The sequence below is a fragment of the Leuciscus leuciscus genome, assembly GCF_965113295.1.
Source record: "Leuciscus leuciscus genome assembly, chromosome: 8".
In the NCBI taxonomy this organism is placed as follows: Eukaryota; Metazoa; Chordata; class Actinopteri; order Cypriniformes; family Leuciscidae; genus Leuciscus; species Leuciscus leuciscus.
Genome location: NC_138732.1, coordinates 9215100 through 9237074, shown reverse-complemented (window position 1 = coordinate 9237074; position 21975 = coordinate 9215100). Strand labels below are relative to the sequence as shown.

General features: G+C 36.9%; 1 protein-coding gene across 1 annotated transcript; it reads left to right on the top strand.

Moving 5' to 3' along the window:
- Nucleotides 1-3251: 3251 nt before the first annotated feature.
- Nucleotides 3252-21901, top strand: cpxm1b (carboxypeptidase X (M14 family), member 1b). Its single transcript, XM_082177557.1, has 13 exons — nt 3252-4050; nt 6472-6581; nt 7271-7410; nt 7505-7589; nt 8661-8811; nt 9322-9410; nt 10357-10480; nt 17280-17476; nt 18542-18721; nt 18870-19164; nt 20280-20419; nt 20541-20643; nt 20772-21901. The coding sequence occupies exons 1-13, from the start codon at nt 3420-3422 to the stop codon at nt 21080-21082; spliced, it is 2556 nt and encodes an 851-aa protein (XP_082033683.1). The 5' UTR covers nt 3252-3419; the 3' UTR covers nt 21083-21901.
- The last annotated feature ends 74 nt before the right edge of the window (nt 21902-21975 follow it).

Below are 21975 nucleotides of genomic sequence, written 5' to 3'. Positions count from 1 at the left end.
GTGTGAAACTGAAACTTTGTGGCTGTGTAGTTTTATTAGACAGAACATTGACTTTTCAATTCACATATAACTACCATTACAGATGTTAAGATGCAGAACTGAATCTGACATCTTTAGCAAACAAACTCACTTAGTGTGAATCATAAAATGTACAAGAACTGATCAGAGAGTAAGCTATCAATAATTCAAACAACAATCGTGCCATAAAACTCCCCGTACACACGCTCAAAGTCTTGTCCCCAGCTCTCTCTCTGTGTGTGTGTGTGTGTGTGTGTGTGTGTGTGTGTGTGTGTGTGTGTGTGTGTGTGTGTGTGTGTGTGTGTGTGTGTGTGTGTGTGTGTGTGTGTGTGTGTGTGTGTGTGTGTGTGTGTGTGTGTGTGTGTGTGTGTGTGTGTGTGTGTGTGTGTGTGTGTGTGTGTGTGTGTGTGTGTGTGTGTGTGTGTTGCAGGCTGGAGTGTGGGCCCCTCACCTGGCTTAGATCAACAGAAGTTGCTCAGCAGGTTCTCAGGTTCCCTGTGTATGGTCTGGGTCCACAGCTCTCATAGGTCATTAAAGGAGCGGCATGCAGCTAGCTCTCACACAACCGCTGCTGGGTCACTGTACAGGATGGACACACACACACACACTGTTAGACCTGCTCCTAATGAAACTCTCATGACTTCAGAACTTACAAAACAGACCAGCTGAAGAGTGCAAGGAACCAGACATAATTTTAGAAATTATATACTGTATGTGTGTGTGTATGATGAATGATCTATTTATTTTAAATATATTAGATATTTTAAATTGTTTTTTATCTGTGTGTGTATGTATGTATATATATATATATATATATATTAAATGGAATATTTTAAATAATTTCAAATTGTTACACTCTCACACACATATATACACACACATACACATACATACATATATACATACACACACACACACACATACATATATATATATATATATATATATATATATATATATATATATAAGACTTTTAATGCCTGATATACATATATAATTGCTTAGACCCTTGTTTAGAGGTTATTTAATTGATCAGTACAATCAAAGTCTAATTAGTTACTCAATTTATAGAGCGATAATCACAACAACAATTGCCAAGCAGACCGATGGGAGCAATAAAGCATTTGCATTGCAGTTCCTACTAATCCAATTTCATATATAAGACCATCAGCCACCTGACAAATAATATATCACTTATGGTTTGACATGAATAGTTCACATAAAGATGACCTCGGCTCAGACAATGTACAAAGAAGTCATGTTAACACCTATCCAGACAACATAACAGCACAACAGACACTATAGCACATATATATTTAAGGAGCGGAGCAGGTTATGAATATTTCGCAGTGTTAAGTTTCCTATTAAGCGTTGACATTTCACTCCTCACTGTAGGTGGTACTGGGGGAAACTGACAGGTTGAGGAAAGAAATTTCCATGCAAACTTCATGTTTTTTCTCACATCCGGTGTGTGTGTGTGTGTGTGTGTTAGAGAGAGAGGGGGAGAGAGAAAGTGGTAAATTGAATTTTTCAGGAAACTACACCCTCCAGCGCATAAACCTTAATACATTTTAGTTCTATGCAGATACTAGCCTAATACATATGCCTTCAAAATTAAAAAGCACTAGGCCTGTATAATCAAATAATACATATTTCCATCCTCTGAGTTTATTAACCTTCAATGCATAATGCCACTAAATTAATTTATAATGTTAAAAGACACTCTGAAATATTTATATGAAAAAGAGAATCTAGACCAAGCATTACTAAAAGAAAAGATGAAAACAACACATTCAATAATTGATAGATCATAAAATGATAAACTGCTTTAAATGCTCAGAATTGTTTGTCTGTTTTTCACATTTCTGAAATGGTTGTATGAAGTTTATTGATGCGCGTAATGCATTAATAATTGATGGTGATGTGGTCTCTAACCTCGCTACTATATGGTAAAGCGCAGCGGAGCTCAGTTTGGACATGAAAGCCATGAGTCACCAGTGCAAATAACATCTTTCCATGCTTAAACAACATCTTATTGTATTTAATTGATCAGGACTGTTTGGGCATTTTATTTCGTTTTGTCAAAACAAAAATTTATCAAAACTCTCCACAATATCGGCCCTCGTGTTTTAAGCGTTCAACCTTTACGTCACATTAAAAAATATACAGTGTTTGGTCGCCATCTAGTGGAAGGTTTTGGGTAATTATATTTTTTACAAATTGTAAGTGTAAGTTATGTTTGGAATTGGATAGGCAACGCTACTTTGCTATTCGTTATTATATATTCGATATAAAAAATGTAATGAAACATGACGACATTGTTGTCATTCCTGACAATTAAATTCTGATTAAATTTTCCAAATGGAAGTTTCTTGAAAGTCTTATGTCCCGAAACTCTCTTATTTACAAACGGTCTGTGAAAGAAGATGAAAATCTTCAGAAAAGAAATCTTCGTTGCTACAAGCTGTTTGCTGTTTTATTTTGTATTCATTTTATATGGAGGTTTGCAGAAAAATGCAAAAAATTTAGCACATGGGTTTTAAAAAAAATGTTTTATAATAAGTGTATGACAAAATTGAACGAAAATTAAAATGAAAATAGGCTACAACTGATAAATTGAAGGAAAAAAATAAAGAAAAATAAAATAAATATTAGTAAAAACAAATAGGGAGAATGAAACAAGATTACTTACTTCCAGCACCGCTGAAGAATGCGTTCAAATTATGATTTTCTTTGACGTCGAAAATGTTAAGGAAATTTAAATTTTTGTAATTGGGATAAAATTAAACTTTTAACAGGGTAGCATGCAAAATATGGGACACACCCACACAACTAAAAAGGCTAGGCCTACTATGTTGTTGGTAATTGAAAATATTCTTTGACGTCTTCATAATAGGTTAATTTGATGTTATATAATAATTTATTAGACATATCAGGTCAGACATAAAAGGTCTAGGTGTACACAGCATGTGTTTTCCCAATGTTAACATTCCAGCAGCAATATTAAAAAAGTCTGATCTGTGGTCGCCACTAGATGGCGCGCTGCTACAATTAACTGGGAGTACAAGCCTTCAACATTTTTTGAGTGGAAAATGCCACAAGTAATAGCGTTAAAACAATATATAACATTTAGCGTGATGCTCAAAATGTGATTTTTTTAACGAACTCATTCGTTCTTGGACAGAAAAAAGCGCAATAACAGAAATTCAGCAAAGGAATGTGTGCGGCACACATCTCCCCCTCAAACTCTCTCTCCTTCTATTCACAGTAATATGGTCTCACATTTGCTTTGCAACTCGAGTGGCGCGTGATTTTGCAACATTACGGGGTTCATGGGTTCGGATAAAGCAACATTTCTGGGGGAGATTTTACATTAGTAAGGAGTAAACAGTGAGTGAACCATGGCACCAACCGTTATACTTTTATCTTTGTTAACTTTTATTGTTGTTTTAGTTGGAGGAGTAACTAATTCACATTCTCTTAAAAAATCATATAACTTAAATTACACTCAGACAACATCTGCAACAGCAAGCGCGAGAACCGGCACTTATGGAAACATCTCACCTACTAAGGTAAGCAGATTCTCCAAGACGATCAAACCCACTGAGGCGACTTCCAGACCTCTGAAACCCACTGAGGCTAGCACCAAAACTCTGAAAGCCACGACATTTAAACCCAAGCAGACCCAGGGGACCACCAGACCTCTGAAACCCACTGAGGCTAGCACCAAAACTCTGAAAGCCACGACATTTAAACCCAACCAGACCCAGGCGACCACCAGACCTCTGAAACCCACTAAAGTGAAGCCATTCAAGTCAAAGGAACCCACTAAAACTCTGAAGCCCACAGAGAAATGGACTGAGGTGAGCACGAAAGCCCTTAAACCAACAACAGTGAAGCCAACAGAAACAGCCACAAGGACGACGACCAGCCCAGTGCGCTTCCACACAGAGAACCTGAATGAAAACATTGATAAAAACGTGGAACGGAGAGTTTGGCACAAACAAGAAAGTGAAGAACCACCAGTATTTGGTAAGTTAATGTGATCTATCTATCCATCTATATATATATACACATCACCCATCCATCAATCTATCTCTATCTATCTATCTATCTATCTATGCATGACCCATCCATCCATCTATCTCTATCTATCTATCTATCTATCTATGCATGACCATCCATCCATACATCTATCTATCTATCTCTATCTGTCTATCTATCTATCTATGCATGACCCATCCATCCATCTATCTATATATTTATGCATCATCCATCCATCTATCTATCTTTCTATATATTTATGCATCACCCATCCATCCATCTATCCATCCATCCATTTATGCATCACCCATCCATCCATCTATCTACTATCTATGCATCACCCATCCATCCATCCATCCATCTATCTATATATCTGTGCATCATCAAACAAAACAAAAACATAAACTCCCAGATTATCAGTTCATAAATTTGCTTGCAAGCATTGTTACATAATTCTGGCCATATTCAAACACTGCTCTAATAGTCCATTTCCTGTTTCAAAAGCCATTTGGGTCACTCAGTCAGTGAACTAGTTTTCTCCACTAAAGAAACAAACCACAGAGCTGAAAAGCATGATTTTCCATAGATTATATTCAACTTTAGGAATTCTATGGTCAGAATTATGAGAAAATCTTTGGTCATGTAGGCTACCGCATGTTGTATCAAGTTAACTAAAATGAGGATTGCTAGAAATATAAAGCTACAGTTGGAAGTCTTTATTATGAAGACAGACCCATTCAAGAACAAATCGTCTCGATGAAGCGTCACAAGAAACAGCTCATCTTTTCAACTTCTTTTATGTTCTGCAGAATTGGGGTGTTTTAGCTGATTTGTTGGGGGAGGTGGTTGTGTAAGAAGCCCATCCAGACCTCTCCAAACACCTCTTAAAGATGAGCCCAGTGGCATGTCACTCCACAGCCGGGCTTTCTGTCCACTTGGAGCATAAAACAATTAAAGGGCAACAGGACAGTAGTTCAGGTCAAAGTATTTGGGCCATCTAAACAACCATCAGTGCCAGGAAATCTCCCCACTTTCAGATGAATTGGTAAGGAATGCTGACTCCGCAAACCATCAGACTGACTCACCCACAAGAACCAGATGTGCATTTCTCTCACTGAGAGCCTGATCACTTTTACATGATGTCCCAGTACAAAAGTTTGAATGCAACAGGCACAATCAGCTGCAATAACGCTAACCAGTAACAAACAAGATATTTCTGGAAATGCTATCCAAGCTTTTTGCTCATTAAACAGTTCACAAGGTTAACTAGGAGATCAACATATAAAAAAATGTATACTGCGGTATAAGTACTGTATATCAATTATTATTATATTATAAACTAAACATCGTGGAAGGAAGTGGTATATCGCATGTAGTTAGTCAAGTATTGCTTTTGAAAATTATTTTGTTCACAAGTCAAAGTTTTATACGAATAGGAATGAATACCTTTTTTTTTAAATAAGAGTGCTCAAAGCATCTGAAGCAAACCATGTTCATATTATGACCAGTTTTGTGTTTAAAAAGTTGTTTAGAGGGCCTGTGAATGATGTGCCCTTCAAGTAGAGTCAGAAATATCAAAACGACGAGTTCCAAGCACATGAACTACCAAGCAAAGTTATATTTACAAATGGGAAACTCAGAATTATAGATGATACACAAATGAATGAGTTGTGGCGTTGGAAGGGGTGATTCTATTTGAAACATGGTTGAAACACTGATCATATAGATGATATCATGTAATATATCTATAATCTATATAGAGATCATCAGTGAGTGGAAAATAATTCTGTATTGTTCCATGGTTTGCATATAGTACTTGTGATACCATGTATAATAAGTGATAGAAATATTTTTCATCATTTTCAATTCAGATGTAGTTATTTAAGTTTATAGTCCACAATATAATTCATTTGTTTTGTTTAGGCTACTTCCATGTTATGCTGAATGCTTGACTTTATAATGAACGCCTGACTCGTAGGTATATAGTTTCACAGGTGGATTTGAAGACAGTATCCCTCTCTTGTTATAAAGTTAAATTACAAGCCACATCCATCTCAACCATTTGTGCAGGGTTTGTCACACATTGGAGTAGCAGTTTACAGATCCTAAAGGCTTCAAAAACACACAGGTGTTTTTTGTTTAGTTTTTTTTAAAGAAAGAAAAGAGAGAAAGTATTTGGAAAGCGGATGGGACCAGCTGAACTCCTCAAAACAACAGTTTCCTGTCTGCCCTGCAGCTGCATCGACTGTCAAATATTATGGACTGATTTTACTCAAATGTTTTTTATAAATTGCATTCAAAACCCATTGGCTCAAAAAATCTGAGGGGCACATGATGTGATGCTTGTGCTCTCAATAGTTTTCTCTATTTCCTTCCTCCTCTTTAAATCATATCTCTTTGCCTTCTCAGAGTGTCCTCCTTTGGGTCTGGAGTCTCTGAAAGTTAAAGACTCACAGATTCAAGCCTCCTCTTATAAGCGCATGGGCCTGGGGCCACACAGGGGCCGACTCAACATACAGGTGGGCCACACAACAGAATAAACCTCATATGTATATTTATTCTCTGCCCAAAAGTTTGGAGTCAGTAAGGTCAGTTGTTGTTGTTTTTGGGAAAAAGTTATTAATTGTATTCAGCAAGGACACATTAAATTGATCAAAAGTGACAGTAAAGCCATTTATAATGTCACAAAAGATATATATTTTAAATAAATGCTGTACTTTTGAACTTTATATTCAACAAAGAATCCTGAGAAAAATGCATCACGGTTTCCACTAAAATATTAAGCAGTACAACTGTTTTCAACATTGATAATATTAAGAAATGTATTAAATCTCATATTAGAATGATTTCTGAAGGATAATGTGATACTGAAGACTGGAATAATGATGCTGAAAATTCAGATTTGCCATCACCAGAATAAATTACATTTATTTTTAAATATGAGTTATTTTAAATTGTAATAATATTTCACAATATTACTATTTTACTGTATTTTTTATTTTTAAAATATGCAGCCATAGCAATTAGAGATGTCTTTCAAATAAATAAATAAATAAAAAATCTTACCGACCTCAAACTTTTGAACGGTGGTGTATATGCATGTCATCATCAATATCATCAATGATGTATTCATCAGCATATTTGGCAGTTTTTGCTGTTTATATTAACATAACTATTGTTTCATCGTTTTTCTTTTCTTCTTTTGCAGTCTGGTGTGGAGGATGGGGATATCTATGATGGAGCTTGGTGTGCCCAGTATAAAGATCAGAACCAATGGTTACAGGTAGATGCCAAGAAGCTCACACGATTCACAGCAGTGATACTACAGGGTCGCAGCTCTATATGGAGGTACTTCATATCATGATATATGTCTCTACCATAATATCATAATTTAAACAAAATGTTAAATTGCAATAATAACAATGTCTCTCTTATTTTGTAGCTGGGACTATGTAGAAACCTTTAAAGTTCTGGTTAGCAATGACACCATTAAATGGAAGCCATGCATGAACGGGACAGAAGAGGCGGTATGTTGTTCTCTTTGCCATCAACTGTAAAAAATTGAATAAAAACACTACCGGTCAAAAATCTGGAATAATTTTTTAATGTTTTTGAAAGAAGTCTCTTTTAATCACCAAGACCATATTTATTTGATGACAAATACAGTAAAACAGTAATATTGTGAAATGTTTTAAATTTTAATATGCTTTAAAATGTAATATATTCCAGTGACTGAATTTTCAGCAGCCATTACTCCAGTCTTCATTCACATTTCTCAGAAATCATCCTAAAATATATAAAAAAAATCTTAATTATTCCAAACTTTTGACCAGAAGTGTATATTACCCTAAATAAGTTATTTACATAATTCAATTTCAATTTCACATTTATTTGTATAGCGTCACATTAAAATCTGTTATCAGAGATAACTGTCTTAGCTATGCATTTCAGAAATGTACCTATACAAATCACAGTTAGCTAAAAATGTATTAAATCAGTGTAATAATTTAAGGCAGAAACAATAAACTCACTGAAGTAATGAATACTTGTTTGTTAACAAATGATTATGACATGTATAAAATTGTAGCATTGGTGTTGATTCAGAGTAATAATATGATGTCAGCTTTTTTGCAGCTTATTTTTAATAAATAATCTCTTTGGACTTAAAATTTAGTTCTGAGAGTTATAGTATTTTCAGAGAACAATTGAAGAACAATAGTATTATGAGGCTACATTACAATTTGACTCTCATTTAACAGAAATCACCTAAAATAAGCCCCCTTTTCCAGACAGTAGGTTGTGCCATTCACCTCTGCTGGTGTATATTAGCCTCAGTATCTTTGTGACATCATTATATCCATTCAGTTTCCAGCTGGCACAGAGTCTTTTAGACTAACAAAGGTTGGAGGCAGGCGCTGGCAGTAGTTGGCAGGGTTAAGCGGCTCTTTTGAAAAGAATAGCCTGCCCACTGCGTACTGAACTGTGCCAGCCTCTCGTGTGCCCTCCTTGGACATTGACTGTGCCAGCTGCCACTGGCAAATGTCACTTGGATCGCATCAATAGGATCACTCACCAGAAGTGATCTTGTATGCTAACAGGTGTTTGAGGGGAACAAGGACACCGAAACGTCAGTCTTGGCCGTTTTGCCCAAACCAGCAGTGGCACAATACATACGTATTAACCCTCAGACCTGGTTTAAGAATGGGACCATCTGCCTGAGAGCTGAAATTATGGGCTGTGAGCTGCCAGGTATGCCAAACACAAACATTTCACTGATCTCACATATGGAAGGTCTTTCTTTTACACATCATAAACGCTACAGACTGTGTTTAGCATCCTTGTTAGGGGCCGGTTACATAAGTAAATGGTAACAATATACTACTGAAAATCAAAAATGGCCACAGTAAAGGCCCGTTCACACCAAGGACAACATATAACGCTATAATGATAGCGATAGATTCCACACCACAACTATAACGATAATGGCACAGAGGAACGATATCATTGGAATCACTTTCAAAATTATTTTTTTCCAGCTGATGAACGATAAAAACATCGGCAGCCAATCAGAATCCATTAAGCTTTAAAGAGCTTGAGCATTTAAAGCAGCAGACGACAAACCTGCAGCTGCACACACTTAGGATAAAAAGAGCGTTAACGTTCATCGGTGTTGACACAAATATTTATCGTTATGGTCATCTTTATAGTTATAGTTCTTGGTGTGAACAGATTTTCATGAACTGTACATCGTGTTTTAAGATCCAAACAATATCTACCCGTGGCAAGCTGAGGAAGGCACCAAGGACAAACTGGACTTCAGACATCATAACTACAAAGAGATGAGGAAGGTGAGGAAGATGGAGCCTTTTCTCCTCTTGTTTTGTTGTTGCTTTTGTCAGCATGAAATGGTGCAACCCACTGACATACTGACCATTAAAAATAACAATACCTTCATATATTTAAAATTAAGTGTTTTGCTAATGAAAGGAGAATTATGATTCATAAATTGCTCTTTAAAGTGAGAAGCCCTACATGCTAACAGTCCAACCTTAGATTGACAGAGATGGATGACTGCATGATCTAAAAACCAGCCCTGGCTAGAAAACAAACATTTTCCCAGATTTTCACGTCAGTATATGAGCTGCCTTGCGGATCACTTGCGGTCAGTCTGACCACCATCATGCAACAGTGTCTACATTAACACAAGCCTGCGGGCAGGTGACAAAAACCACATTTATATACACACAGATAGATAAATGCAAGGAATGTTTTAGTTTATTCTCCAGTCCTGGATACTTGTGCTTTGTCATACTTCTGAAATGTGGGATCGGTAAGATTTTTGAATGTTACTGAAAGAAGTCTCTTATGCTCAAAAAGGTTGCTTGCATTTATTTAATAAAAAATACAGTAAAATCAGTAATATTGTGAAATATTAGTACAATTTAAAATAATTTTCTATTTTAAAATTGAGTTTGTTCCTGTGATGCAAATCAGATTTTTCAGTATCATTACTCCAGTCTTCAGTGTCACATGATCCTTCAGAAATCATTCTAATATTCTGATTGGCTGCTCAAGAAACATTTATTATTATTATAAATGTTGAAAACGGTTGTGCTGATTAATATTTTTGTGGATTTTTTTTATTTATTTTTTAGGATTTTGATGAATGGATAGATGAATGGAAATGTTTTGTAGCACTGTAAATATCTTTACTATCGCTTTGAATTAATGTGTCCTTGGTATACATTATGTTAGAATAAGCTGTGAAAAAGTTGATCATCATTTGTCTTTCAGCTCATGAAGTCTGTGAACGAGATGTGTCCTGATATCACCCGCATTTACAGCATTGGCAAAAGCTACATGGGCCTTAAACTGTATGTGATGGAAATCTCAGACAATCCAGGCAAACATGAGCTGGGTGAGTTTGAGTCCCAACACAAGTTAGCCTACCACTAACTATACAGTGTTTAATCATGCATTAACCTGGCTAATTTAAATTGCAAACATTTATGATGAATCCAAGAAATTACAAGTTTTCAACTGCTTTAATGCAACCTTTTATTGGATAAAAACAATTCTTTCAACGTGTTTAAACTATACTGGTTAAAAAAAAAAACTTTAAAGGGACTGTGTGTAGGAATTTCTCCCATCTAGTGGTGAAATTGTATTTTGCATTCAAATGAATAATGCTCTCCAGCGCCTCGCTTTTTCAAATGCGCGTTGCATCTACGGTTGCCGTTATGTACCAAAAAGCTATGACAGGATGTCTTATAATAGCACTTCGAGTTTTTCATCGGGTGAACAGGTTTGTTATTTAAAACAAACTGAAACTTGAAACAACGAAAAAAAGAATGTTACAGTTATCAATTACTGACTGTGAAAAACATTAACTATGGTTATTAGTAGTAATGCCGCCTTTACTCGTTATATTTTTTGAAGTACGTGCATTGTTAGATATCATCATCATCATCAGAGCCTTCTCTAACGTTACTTTACTCAATAGCTGCTATTCATCAAAGAGCCTGTTTAACTTTTAACTATAAATGTTCGACTGTCTATATAATAAAGTACACAACCAAGCAATGAAAAAAAGCTTGTAAATTAAGACCGTAACATTGACTTACCTGTCGAGAAGAAAGCAGGCAACTTCAGCGTCTCTTTTGAAAGCTTTCTCCTGCATTAGCTATCCCGACATTAACCCTTGTTTTTGTAATCTCCGGTCACGTTTCCTTTTACGGTCTATTTTGGACTTTTTCGACGACGAGGACTCCTTATCCTGTGACTCAGCATATGTATGAATGAACGGTGTATAAATAATCGTGCAGTGTGCATCCTTTTAAACTTGCCGCGGCAGTGACAAGCGCCTCTCACTGCTCTGCGCCTCCGCTTCTGCTGGCTTCAGTCACGTGACGCTGGTTCTGAACGAAAACGCGTTGTGGAAACGCCTTGGCTTAGTACTTTTTGTCCCTCTCTGCTATTATAGTTTTTCAAGATGGCGGAACTACATGGAAGCCTCCGTGGACTTACCCGTCCTATGTATATAAAGATAATAAATTCTTCGTTTACGAGGATTAGTCTGATCATTGGCATAGGTATTTGTACACCATTGAGGGCATATTTATTAATAAAAATATTGATTTTAGATAATAAAATACCTAAAAAGCTACACATAGTCCCTTTAAAAAAACTTAGTAAACTTGTTTTGTGAGTAAATTTAAGGGGAAATGATAACAGCCCTCTTCAAGCTATAGGATTCTAATGTTATAAATCTTTGTATCAAATACCCGGGTGGAATATACAGACTTTTCAATTTTCAATGCAAATTTTTGTGGGAAAATCTGTGGAATTCCGGAATGGATTTAAACATGGTAAAATATATTGAACTAAATGAACATGTAACAACAAAGGGTATGTGGAATTTTCTGTGGTGCTCTTTGGGAATGGATTCGACGTGGGCGCAGTTATCAGTTTTTATGCTGAAACTATAGCAATTGGAAAAGAGCCCAAAAGCCTCTCTTTCACTCACTCTCATTCAGTCTGATTTGCCCTTTCTATTTATACTGGGCAACTCTAGTGTTTGCATTGGCCCGTGGGCTAGAAATTGGTTCCTCGGTGAGAGAGGTTGCCAGCTCTGGCAGTGGTTTACTCATCTCCTGCCAGCACTCATAATGCAGGCTGGAGCCAGGGATGCAATCGCAGAAGGCCATGGCGGCAGACCTCAGAAAGAGTCTAGAGAAGGAAAGTGGGAAGAAATAACCTCACTCGGTGTTATAAAATCATAGAGCATTTCACGAGTGGATCAAAGCACGTGGCGATTCTGTTTAAGAGGAGATTTGACTTGATTAATCTAAAGTCTCTCCAGGCACAGTGGAGAAATGCCAATTTACAAGAATCCACAAGTTATGGCCTCTTTGGAAATATATTAGCTTTTTGTTGGCTGTGCTTATGAAATGAGAACAATATGGAAGTGCATTTGTGTGCTCTAGTGTTACAAGCCACACACATCATGTCTGAGGTCGAATAACACACCCAAATGTCATTATTGTAATAAGCGCTTTTTCGAAACACATTGACAGTCCTTTTCGTATTCAATTTCATTGTCTGATCTCCACCAAACTGAACCATTAATCTTTTCAAATCTGTTTTGATATATAAATATAAAGAGACAAAATAACAGTGACCAAATACTTTTTCAGCAGCCTTGATCCTCAAGTTATATGCCTTAAACCAAATCAACAAGCTCAGAGATTAATAACTATATTAAAGGGATAGTTCACTTTGAAATACATTTTGGGTATGTTTTAGCTTACCTCAAGGGCATCCAAGATGTAGGTGTCTTTTTTTCCGCAGTAGTTTCAATTTTGATATTTTTAGGTCAAACCGTTCTTGTCTGTCAGTCATATAATGCAGGTCGATGGTCACGGTCTCAAAGAGCATGCACAGAGTCCAAATTAAAACAATTCCCCGTCGTCCAAATTAAACAATTCCCCATCGTAAGTACACATTGATGGCCTAAGACACGAAACGAGCGGTTTGTGTGAGAAAACGAACAGTATTTATATAGTTTTTACCTCTTATACACAGTCATGTCCAAGTGATCTGATCTGACGTGTACACAGACTGGTGCATAGATATATACACACTAGATGTCGCCTTGTCTACGGCAGTTCATTGGAACGAATGTCTTTAATGCGACATCTAGTGTATATATCTATGCACCAGTCTGCGCACACGTCAGATCAGATCACTTGGACATGGCTGCGTATAAGAGGTAAAAACGATATAAATACTGTCCGTTTTCTCACACAAACCGCTCGTTTCGTGTCTTAGGCCATCAATGTGTACTTACGATGGGGAATTGTTTAATTTGGACGACGGGGAATTGTTTTAATTTGGACTCTGTGCATGCTCTTTGAGACCGTGACCATAGACCTGCATTATATGACTGACAGACAAGAACGGTTTGACCTAAAAATATCGAAATTGAAACTACTGCGGAAAAAAAGACACCTACATCTTGGATGCCCTTAAGGTAAGCTAAAACATACCAAAAATGTATTTCAAAGTGAACTATCCCTTTAAGAGTACAAAAAGATACAAAACAGTGTCCTTAACATCTGATGGAAGTGGATTACTGTGAATGAATGATATCTGAATCAAAAACGATGGTACACTGTAAAACAATTAATTAATATTAAAACAGTATATTTTACATTTATTGAATATACTGTATAAACACACACAAATATACAAGGCATTTGACAGAGACTAACTAGCTGCTTTATAGATTAATTGAACTCGTTTCATATTTGATAATCTTTACCCAGTTATTGAACAGAACTGAATCAACACTGAAATTACACTATTTTCTTTTAAGAGCTGCTTTACAGCAGAATTGAATTCTGTGTGCATCATTTAATCAATATTTTCCTGTTTATCACAGTAAAACTGCTTTTAAACAATATGTATTGTATAAAGTGCTATTTAAATAAAGAATGAAGACTCAAAAAAATTAGGTTGAATTTAAATTGACTAAAGGAAGCAAATCAACGAAATCATCAAATAATAAAAACATGAGTTCATGGCACATCTGTCTTGAAAATCTTACTGGTAAATAAATAAAATTTTCTTTGGAGAATGATTTTTTATTTGTAGATCATGACTGCTGTGCTCTACACAGGAGAGGAGACATTCTCATTATTTCCTAGCCTGTCTGATGGGTATATCATCTTTTTTGGTTGCACGCTCAATATGAATCAGTCGCTTGTTGTTTCGGGGGTTTCCAGACTCATGCGTTTCCTGCCTGCATTTAAATCAATGGCATATCAATGCTGTGGTCTGCATGTGGGGGTCAAAGTTCAGTTAGATACTCCTCTGGAAATTCCTCCTCTTTGGCGGGATGGGTGATGTTTTCTCAGTGAGGCTAACGAGAGCCAGATTGCTGAGACTGAATGGGTCAACTGTTAGCCAAATATTGCAGAGAAAGAGGAGGGGGGATTTAACCTTGCAGAGGACCTGAACCTAATGACGCTCAGTTTCACTGTCAAAACAGACGCAACTTGTGCTTCTCTTGGTTGACAAAGAGGCAGCAAGCTGCAAGCCGAATCAATATTTATAGAAATAAATCATCCATGCTTGGTTAGATATGCACAGCTTAGCTGCACATAGGCTATTTCCTGTTTTTGCTTAAAAACTCTGAGAGATGGCACAATAAATGTGCCTGTTTTTTTTTATTGTATCCTAAATTCTATCCTAAATTTCATGATATTATAATTGAAAAAGGCCACAAATCCCTCTATCCTTCTTTATCATTATACAGTATATCATTTTTAAGTATCGCTTTTCTGAGACAGAAACTAGTGACTACAGATTCATTTTTATGTTTTAGCAAGCTACTAATTTATTAGCATTCTCAAATATATAGGTCATGTTCTACCACATTAAAAAGCATTTTTCCCCACTTTCAGTTTTACACTATTTAAAAATAGTTGTTTTCATTTGACATAGGTCTAATGGTAAACTACTGAATGCTTTCTCTCAGTCTGCTAGCTATCAAACACTGTCGTTTGCGAAATACAATATTATTGTACAAATACACTATCGTTCAAATGTTTGGGGTCGGTACGATTTTTCAAATGTTTTCAATGTCATCAAGGCGGCACATTTTTGATAAAAATACAGTAAAACGGTAATATTTCTCTCTGTATCCCAGCTATTAATCACTGTTGTTTGTGAAACACATTAATCAATGGTGGAAAATACTGGTGCAAAAAGGGCATTCCTACAATATAATCAGAAACTGAACTTTTTTCTAATTATCCACTCCAATAAGTGTCATTAAAATCCTGGCTTTTCACAGACTGTGATGACACATTTTCAGATTTATTACCATTGTAAATCTAGCAAAGTTTTTTTTTATGTATGTTTTTTTTTTTTTTTTTTTTTAACACTATAGTTTAAGTTATATTGCCTTGGCATTAAATTACAGAAAACTAGTTAAAGGCAAGCGGGAAGGAAGTCGACCGGAAGTTGAAGCCGGCCGCGTGCCACCATCTTGTAGCAGAACTTCACCTGCTGTTAGCATCCCATTGACTCCCATTCATTTTGGCGTCACTTTGACAGCGAATAACTTTACATCTGAGGCGTTTGAAGACTCCATTTGTCCATTATTTATTTCTAAAGAAACACGACAATGTATAAAATGCTCCATTACCTTGTAGCTTACGTTATGGCCCCGTAAAAACAGTTTTTGTAAAAGTAGGCTAACGATTGCATCATAACCACGCGACTCTCTGTCGCACAGTAGAGAGATTACCGTATTGACGGGAGGAGAAGCTCGCGGGCAATCGGGGAGACGTGGAGGCAAAATGACAAAGTAATTAATCGGAATACCTAGCAAAAGTTGCTCCTGCTCCTAGCTCATGGACACCTCCTTCTCACGCTCTCCGTCTCTGCAAGATTCGGAAGGGAATGATTCAGATTTCTCATGCCACAGCCACTAGAAGACAGACGGGTTGCTCACGTCACATCTAGGTCGTCAAGCTCAGTTTGAGTCTGCGCGTCAGGAACGGAAGTCCTAAAAAAATCGCTGAAAATGGGCTTCACTTGTCTCAATTGAGTTCCAATGAGATGACTCTGTCCATTTCTTATACTGTCTATGGTTAAAGGAACCGAATGTAAGATTGTGGCCAAAACTGGTACTGCAATCACTTTCAAATTACTGTAGAGCGGTGTATCCCCTCCCCCTCCCTCTGACTCGAGGTTGCCAGTTAGGCTGCAGGATCCAGCAGGAACATAGGCTGCTACAAGGAGCTTCCAATGGCAAGTGACGAGTCCTACACAGTACGTTTTTTTTTGGGACTTTGTCACGACGTATTTCAGATTCATAATGAGGTCTTTTAGTTTTCGTAACATTAGACATTTTTTATCCGACACGTTTGTAGCTGCAGCTGTGGTAACTAGAGCAGAGCTGGCAACCCGGATGCCGAAACACTACTGACTTCGTGATTGGTAGATAGGTGGAGGGTGGAGCATCAGGCCAAAACACAACATGACAACATCAACATCAGTTGAGGGCTGCAACTTCACTTTTAAATGACAATATCCTGGCCGGACTACTGTTGTCAGTGATATAAGTATTTGAAATGAACATGATTTCTTAATGTCCAGTGACATATCAGGGCCATTTTATGATTAATTGAAATACATTTCTTACATACAGCTCCTTTAATGCTGCTGTGTGAGTGTTTTTATACTATGGCAAATTTGACATCTTTCTCCCTCTGAAATTTAATATGTATATAGGTAATAGCTTTGACTCTTTCCTAAAATGTAAGGCACTCTTCTTTTTGCCCATTTTGTTCTCCCCACCAGAGAACCACTGATAAAACCCCTTACATTTTAAAACAAAATGTCGGCCACAGACATTATGCCCGACAAATTATGAAAAAAATAATTAACTTGAAAACAAAACATTTAACAGACAAGCAGATTTCTGCCTCTCTGAGCTGTTAGAGAGAAGGTGCCAGATTTCAGACACCTCTGTTAGCACACTCTATAGAGGAGGTGGAGAGAATCTGGGCAAAGCATGGGGTTACTTTTCAAAACAGAGCCACACATCTGTATAAGTACCATAACACTCCTAATAACTCCGCACACCTAATCCAATTTCTGTGACAGAGCTTGACAATCTAAAAACAGTTTGGCTCCCCCTGCAGGTGAAGCTGAGTTCCGCTATGTGGCCGGTATGCATGGAAACGAAGTGCTCGGGAGGGAACTACTGCTCAACCTGATGGAGTACATATGCCAGGAGTACAAACGTGGAAATCAGCGCATAGTTCACCTAGTCAAAGAGACACGCATCCATCTTCTGCCCTCGATGAACCCTGATGGCTATGAAATGGCTTACAAAAAGGTAGAGTGGGGAAAGCAAGGGATATTCTGGCGTTTCCAAAATGTGTATCTACCAATACACTACCGTTCAAATGTTTGGGTTCGGTAAAACATTTTTTGATGATTTATTATAGCTTGTCAAATTTGCCCCTTTTTGGGTGTGAACAAAAACGCGCTGTTTTTGTGTGTCCCTTTAAATGCAAATGTAAAACTCAGTTTACATACTGTGGTAAAAATTCAAAATGTGGAGTTTTTATATTTATAATAGGCCTATATGATACAGTTCAGCAACATCACACTACTAAAAGCGCTGAATACAATCACGATTGAAAATGTGACACTGATTTCATATGACAGTTCAATAAACAAGTAATTAATATTAAGTCACTTACATTTTAGACGAAATATTGACTTTTTTTGTTCTATTTTAGCAGCGAAAGTTCCAATCCAAACAAAGATCAAAGCATAGCGCGTCTCACAGCAACACTCAATCGTGTTTTGAATGATTCAGCGTTTTGAACGAATCGGTTGAGTCAAAGATTCAATGACCCATTCATTAACATCTTTCCCATTCTTGATGATCAGCCATTTGAACGAATCGTTTGAATGAATGACTCGCTTAATAAGACCGCTATCACCTGCATTTCTGCGCTCACTATTGACAAACCAATCAAATCTGTTTACAATTATATATTTATATATATATATATATATTTTTTTTAAATCAGACCAAACACATTTTTATTTTTATTCAGGAGTTATGTATATACAAAATGATAACTTTTTATAACATTAACCTATTGATAAAAAAAAATATTGTGCAAACAAGCAAGGACTGGTTGGGACTTGACGTGGAGTTGGTGAAGGGAGACAGGGTCGTCCAGGGCGGGCACTAGTGACTCACAGGGCGGGCCAGGCCCCCCAATGGCGTCGGGACTGCCGGGGACACGAGTATAGCACTTAAACACGGAAAAAGTCAGATTTTCATGATATGTCCCCTTTAAATATTTTAAACCAAGCACAAACAAGCTCAATTAATCAACGACTTCATAACACTTGTGTTTTGTGAACATGTTTTGTTTTACAGGGTTCAGAGCTGGCCGGATGGGCACTGGGTCGCTATAGTTATGAAGGCATTGACATGAATCACAACTTTGCAGATCTGAACACAGTGATGTGGGACGCCATCGAGCTAGAAACAGACAAGTCAAAACTAATCAATCACTACTTTCCCATTCCAGAGTACTACACTTCAGAAGAAGCTATGGTAAAGTATGCCTGTAAAGATCATATATGAGATCTCACTGATTAAAACAAACACCCTTCCACCTTTAAACGACTTCAAATCATCATTTTCATGTAATTTGGCCATAATATTTTAAATAAATCACATTATTCTTGTCTTTATATTGAAGGTGGCTCCAGAAACGAGAGCCGTCATCAGTTGGATGCAGACTATACCATTTGTTCTCAGCGCTAACCTGCATGGAGGAGAGCTGGTGGTCACGTACCCATTTGACATGACCAAAGACTGGGCCCCTAAAGAGCAAACGCCCACCGCCGATGACAGCTTTTTCCGCTGGCTGGCCACCGTTTACGCCAGCACCAACCATGTGATGTCCAACCCAGACCGAAGGCCCTGCCATAATGAGGACTTCCTTCGTTACAATAACATTATTAATGGAGCGAACTGGCACACTGTACCAGGCAGTGAGTACTGCTGCTCTTGTGGCTTTTGAGATCATCAGGGGACTTAGTCTTTGCTGATAAAAGTTCACATATATATATATATATATATATATAAACTCAAAGAAAGTAAAAATAAAAATAAAAACATGACACCCACTCCATAAGGCCAAGCACAAAACAAACAAAACTCATAATACATTTTTATTACAAAAAAGGAAATCAACGAAATGGGTCAGATGCAAACTTTTCAATCTTTGTTCAATTCATAATCTGAACAAAAGAAAAAAAAAACTTTATTCAAACCATATTTGTATTTTGAAATGGGAAATGCATATCAGTTTGAATGGTCAGATCTACCAAGTTATTTCATCATACAGGATTGAATATCTATGTAATGCTATATTGTAGTATCTCTAGCTAGAATTTCCTCATTTTCACTCACTATTTCCCTTTTACTAAGGAAATATAGTAACATTATTTGACGCCACTTACATTTTTTATCTTTACCGTTACATCTAAGGTCCAAAACATACTTTTTGCCTAATATATATATATACTCAGCAAGGATGCATAAAAGTGATCAAAAGTGACAGTAAAGACATTTATAATGTCACAAAAGATTTCTGTTTCGAATAAATGCTGATCTTTTGACATTTATATTCATCAACATTTATAATAATGAGAAATGTTTCATAAGGCACCAAATCAGAGAATGATTTCTGAAAGGATCATGTGACAATGAAGACTGGAGTAATTATGCTGAAAATTCTGCTTTGATCACTGGAATAAATTACATTTTAAAATATGTTTCAAATATAAAAAAGTTACTATAAATTGTAATAATATTTCACAATATTAGATGTTACTGTATTTTTGATCAAATAAATGCAGCCTTGGTAAGCATAAGACACTTCTTTAAAAAACTTTAAAATGTGTGTGTGTGTGTGTGTGTGTGTGTGTGTGTGTGTGTGTGTGTGTGTGTGTGTGTGTGTGTGTGTGTGTGTGTGTGTGTGTGTGTGTGTGTGTGTGTGTGTGTGTGTGTGTGTGTGTGTGTGTGTGTGTGTGTGTGTGTGTGAGAATATTAACCCTGATTACATGAATTTAACGCTTCATGTGACCTGTGTTTTCATCTGTAGGCATGAATGACTTCAGTTACCTGCACACCAACTGTTTTGAGGTGACCGTGGAGCTGTCCTGTGATAAGTTCCCTCATGCCAGTGAGCTGCCTATAGAATGGGAGAACAATAAAGAATCCCTCCTTGTCTACATGGAGCAGGTACAATATATCGCAAACAAAAACCCAGCAACCACTAAACATTTGTCTCAGATATGTCTAAACACCTGAATGTGTCATTAAAAACAATACAGTCAATGCATTTGTCAATATTTGTCAACAGGTGCACAGAGGAATCAAAGGAGTGGTTAGGGACAAAGACACTGAAGCCGGCATCGCTGATGCCATCATCAAAGTGGATGACATCGACCATCACATAAGATCAGGTAATGCTACTCAGAATAATTAAAACTATCAACCAAATATGCATAACTTGGATAGAAACAAAAAAAAACATCTTAAACGGTCTCATTTAAATAACACTCAAATCTGTTGACTCAATATCTTTTTTCAGCTTTTGATGGGGACTTCTGGCGTCTGTTGAACCCGGGTGACTATGACATCACAGTGACCGCAGAGGGATATTTCCCAGCCATTCGAAGTTGCAGGGTCGAGTACGAGCATTACCCCACTATCTGCGACTTCCAACTTACCAAGACACCAAAACAGCGGCTGAGAGAGATCCTGGCCAAGGGAGGCAAGATTCCCAAAGACCTGCAGCTCCGACTGCGCCAGCTGCGCATGCGCAAACTGCGTGTCAGTACTAAGCTTATTAACCGACGCAGGGAGTCACAGCAGCGGAGGGCTAGGGGGGCCCACAACTAGACTGACCTTTAACCTTTGACCTGTTTTGCCGGCCAAGTACAGGATTAGACTGTATTAATGTCTAGGGAAAATACAATTTAGATGGGCCTGTAAATAGGTTGCCCTTCTCTGTGGTAACATACATTGTGTATTATACATTTGAGGAGCAGATATATATTATGCAGTGTAAATTAAATTTCACACCAAAATGTCTCAAAACTGTTTTATACTTTTATACAAGACATTGATAACGGCAATTAAAAATAGACCGTTGTTGGAATGTTTGATTTTTATGCTAATCTGTGCCCACATTTGTGCATAGAGGTGCAAATACATCTCAGTCTGGAACTGATGTTTTATCAATTGTTTTTTTTAGCTGTATAATGTTTATATTTTGTTTGCTATATTTCAAATAGTTTAACCTTGAAAGTCAACAAGAGTTGACATCTTCTGAAATATATACTGAAGAGTTATTTATAATGATAATAATAGCACTTGGATGTTTTGTTTTTTAAGGAAATGCTGCCACAAAAAAAAACTAACAGCAGATAAACAACAAAAACAATATACCTCAATATGACAAGCACTCATTATAACCAAATATGAGTAGTTCCGAATGGAACGGGAATCATTTGTACATAACTAAACTTTTGTAATAAAATAATTCTCGAAGTAAACAAGATGAATGAACTTGGCCTTGTACTGTTTATATGGACGCCACTGTCTCTGTTTAACCTGTGGCTGTCAACAGATGGCGCTGTGGTGCTTTGAAGATTTGATTGAAGATTTCAATAGGGCACAGCATTATAGAAAAATAAATAAATACGCTTTTAGAATGCATTGAATCTACTCTTTATTTTGTAATTCTTGTGATACATTCTTAACTATTTGTTATAAATAAAAAGTGAGTGATG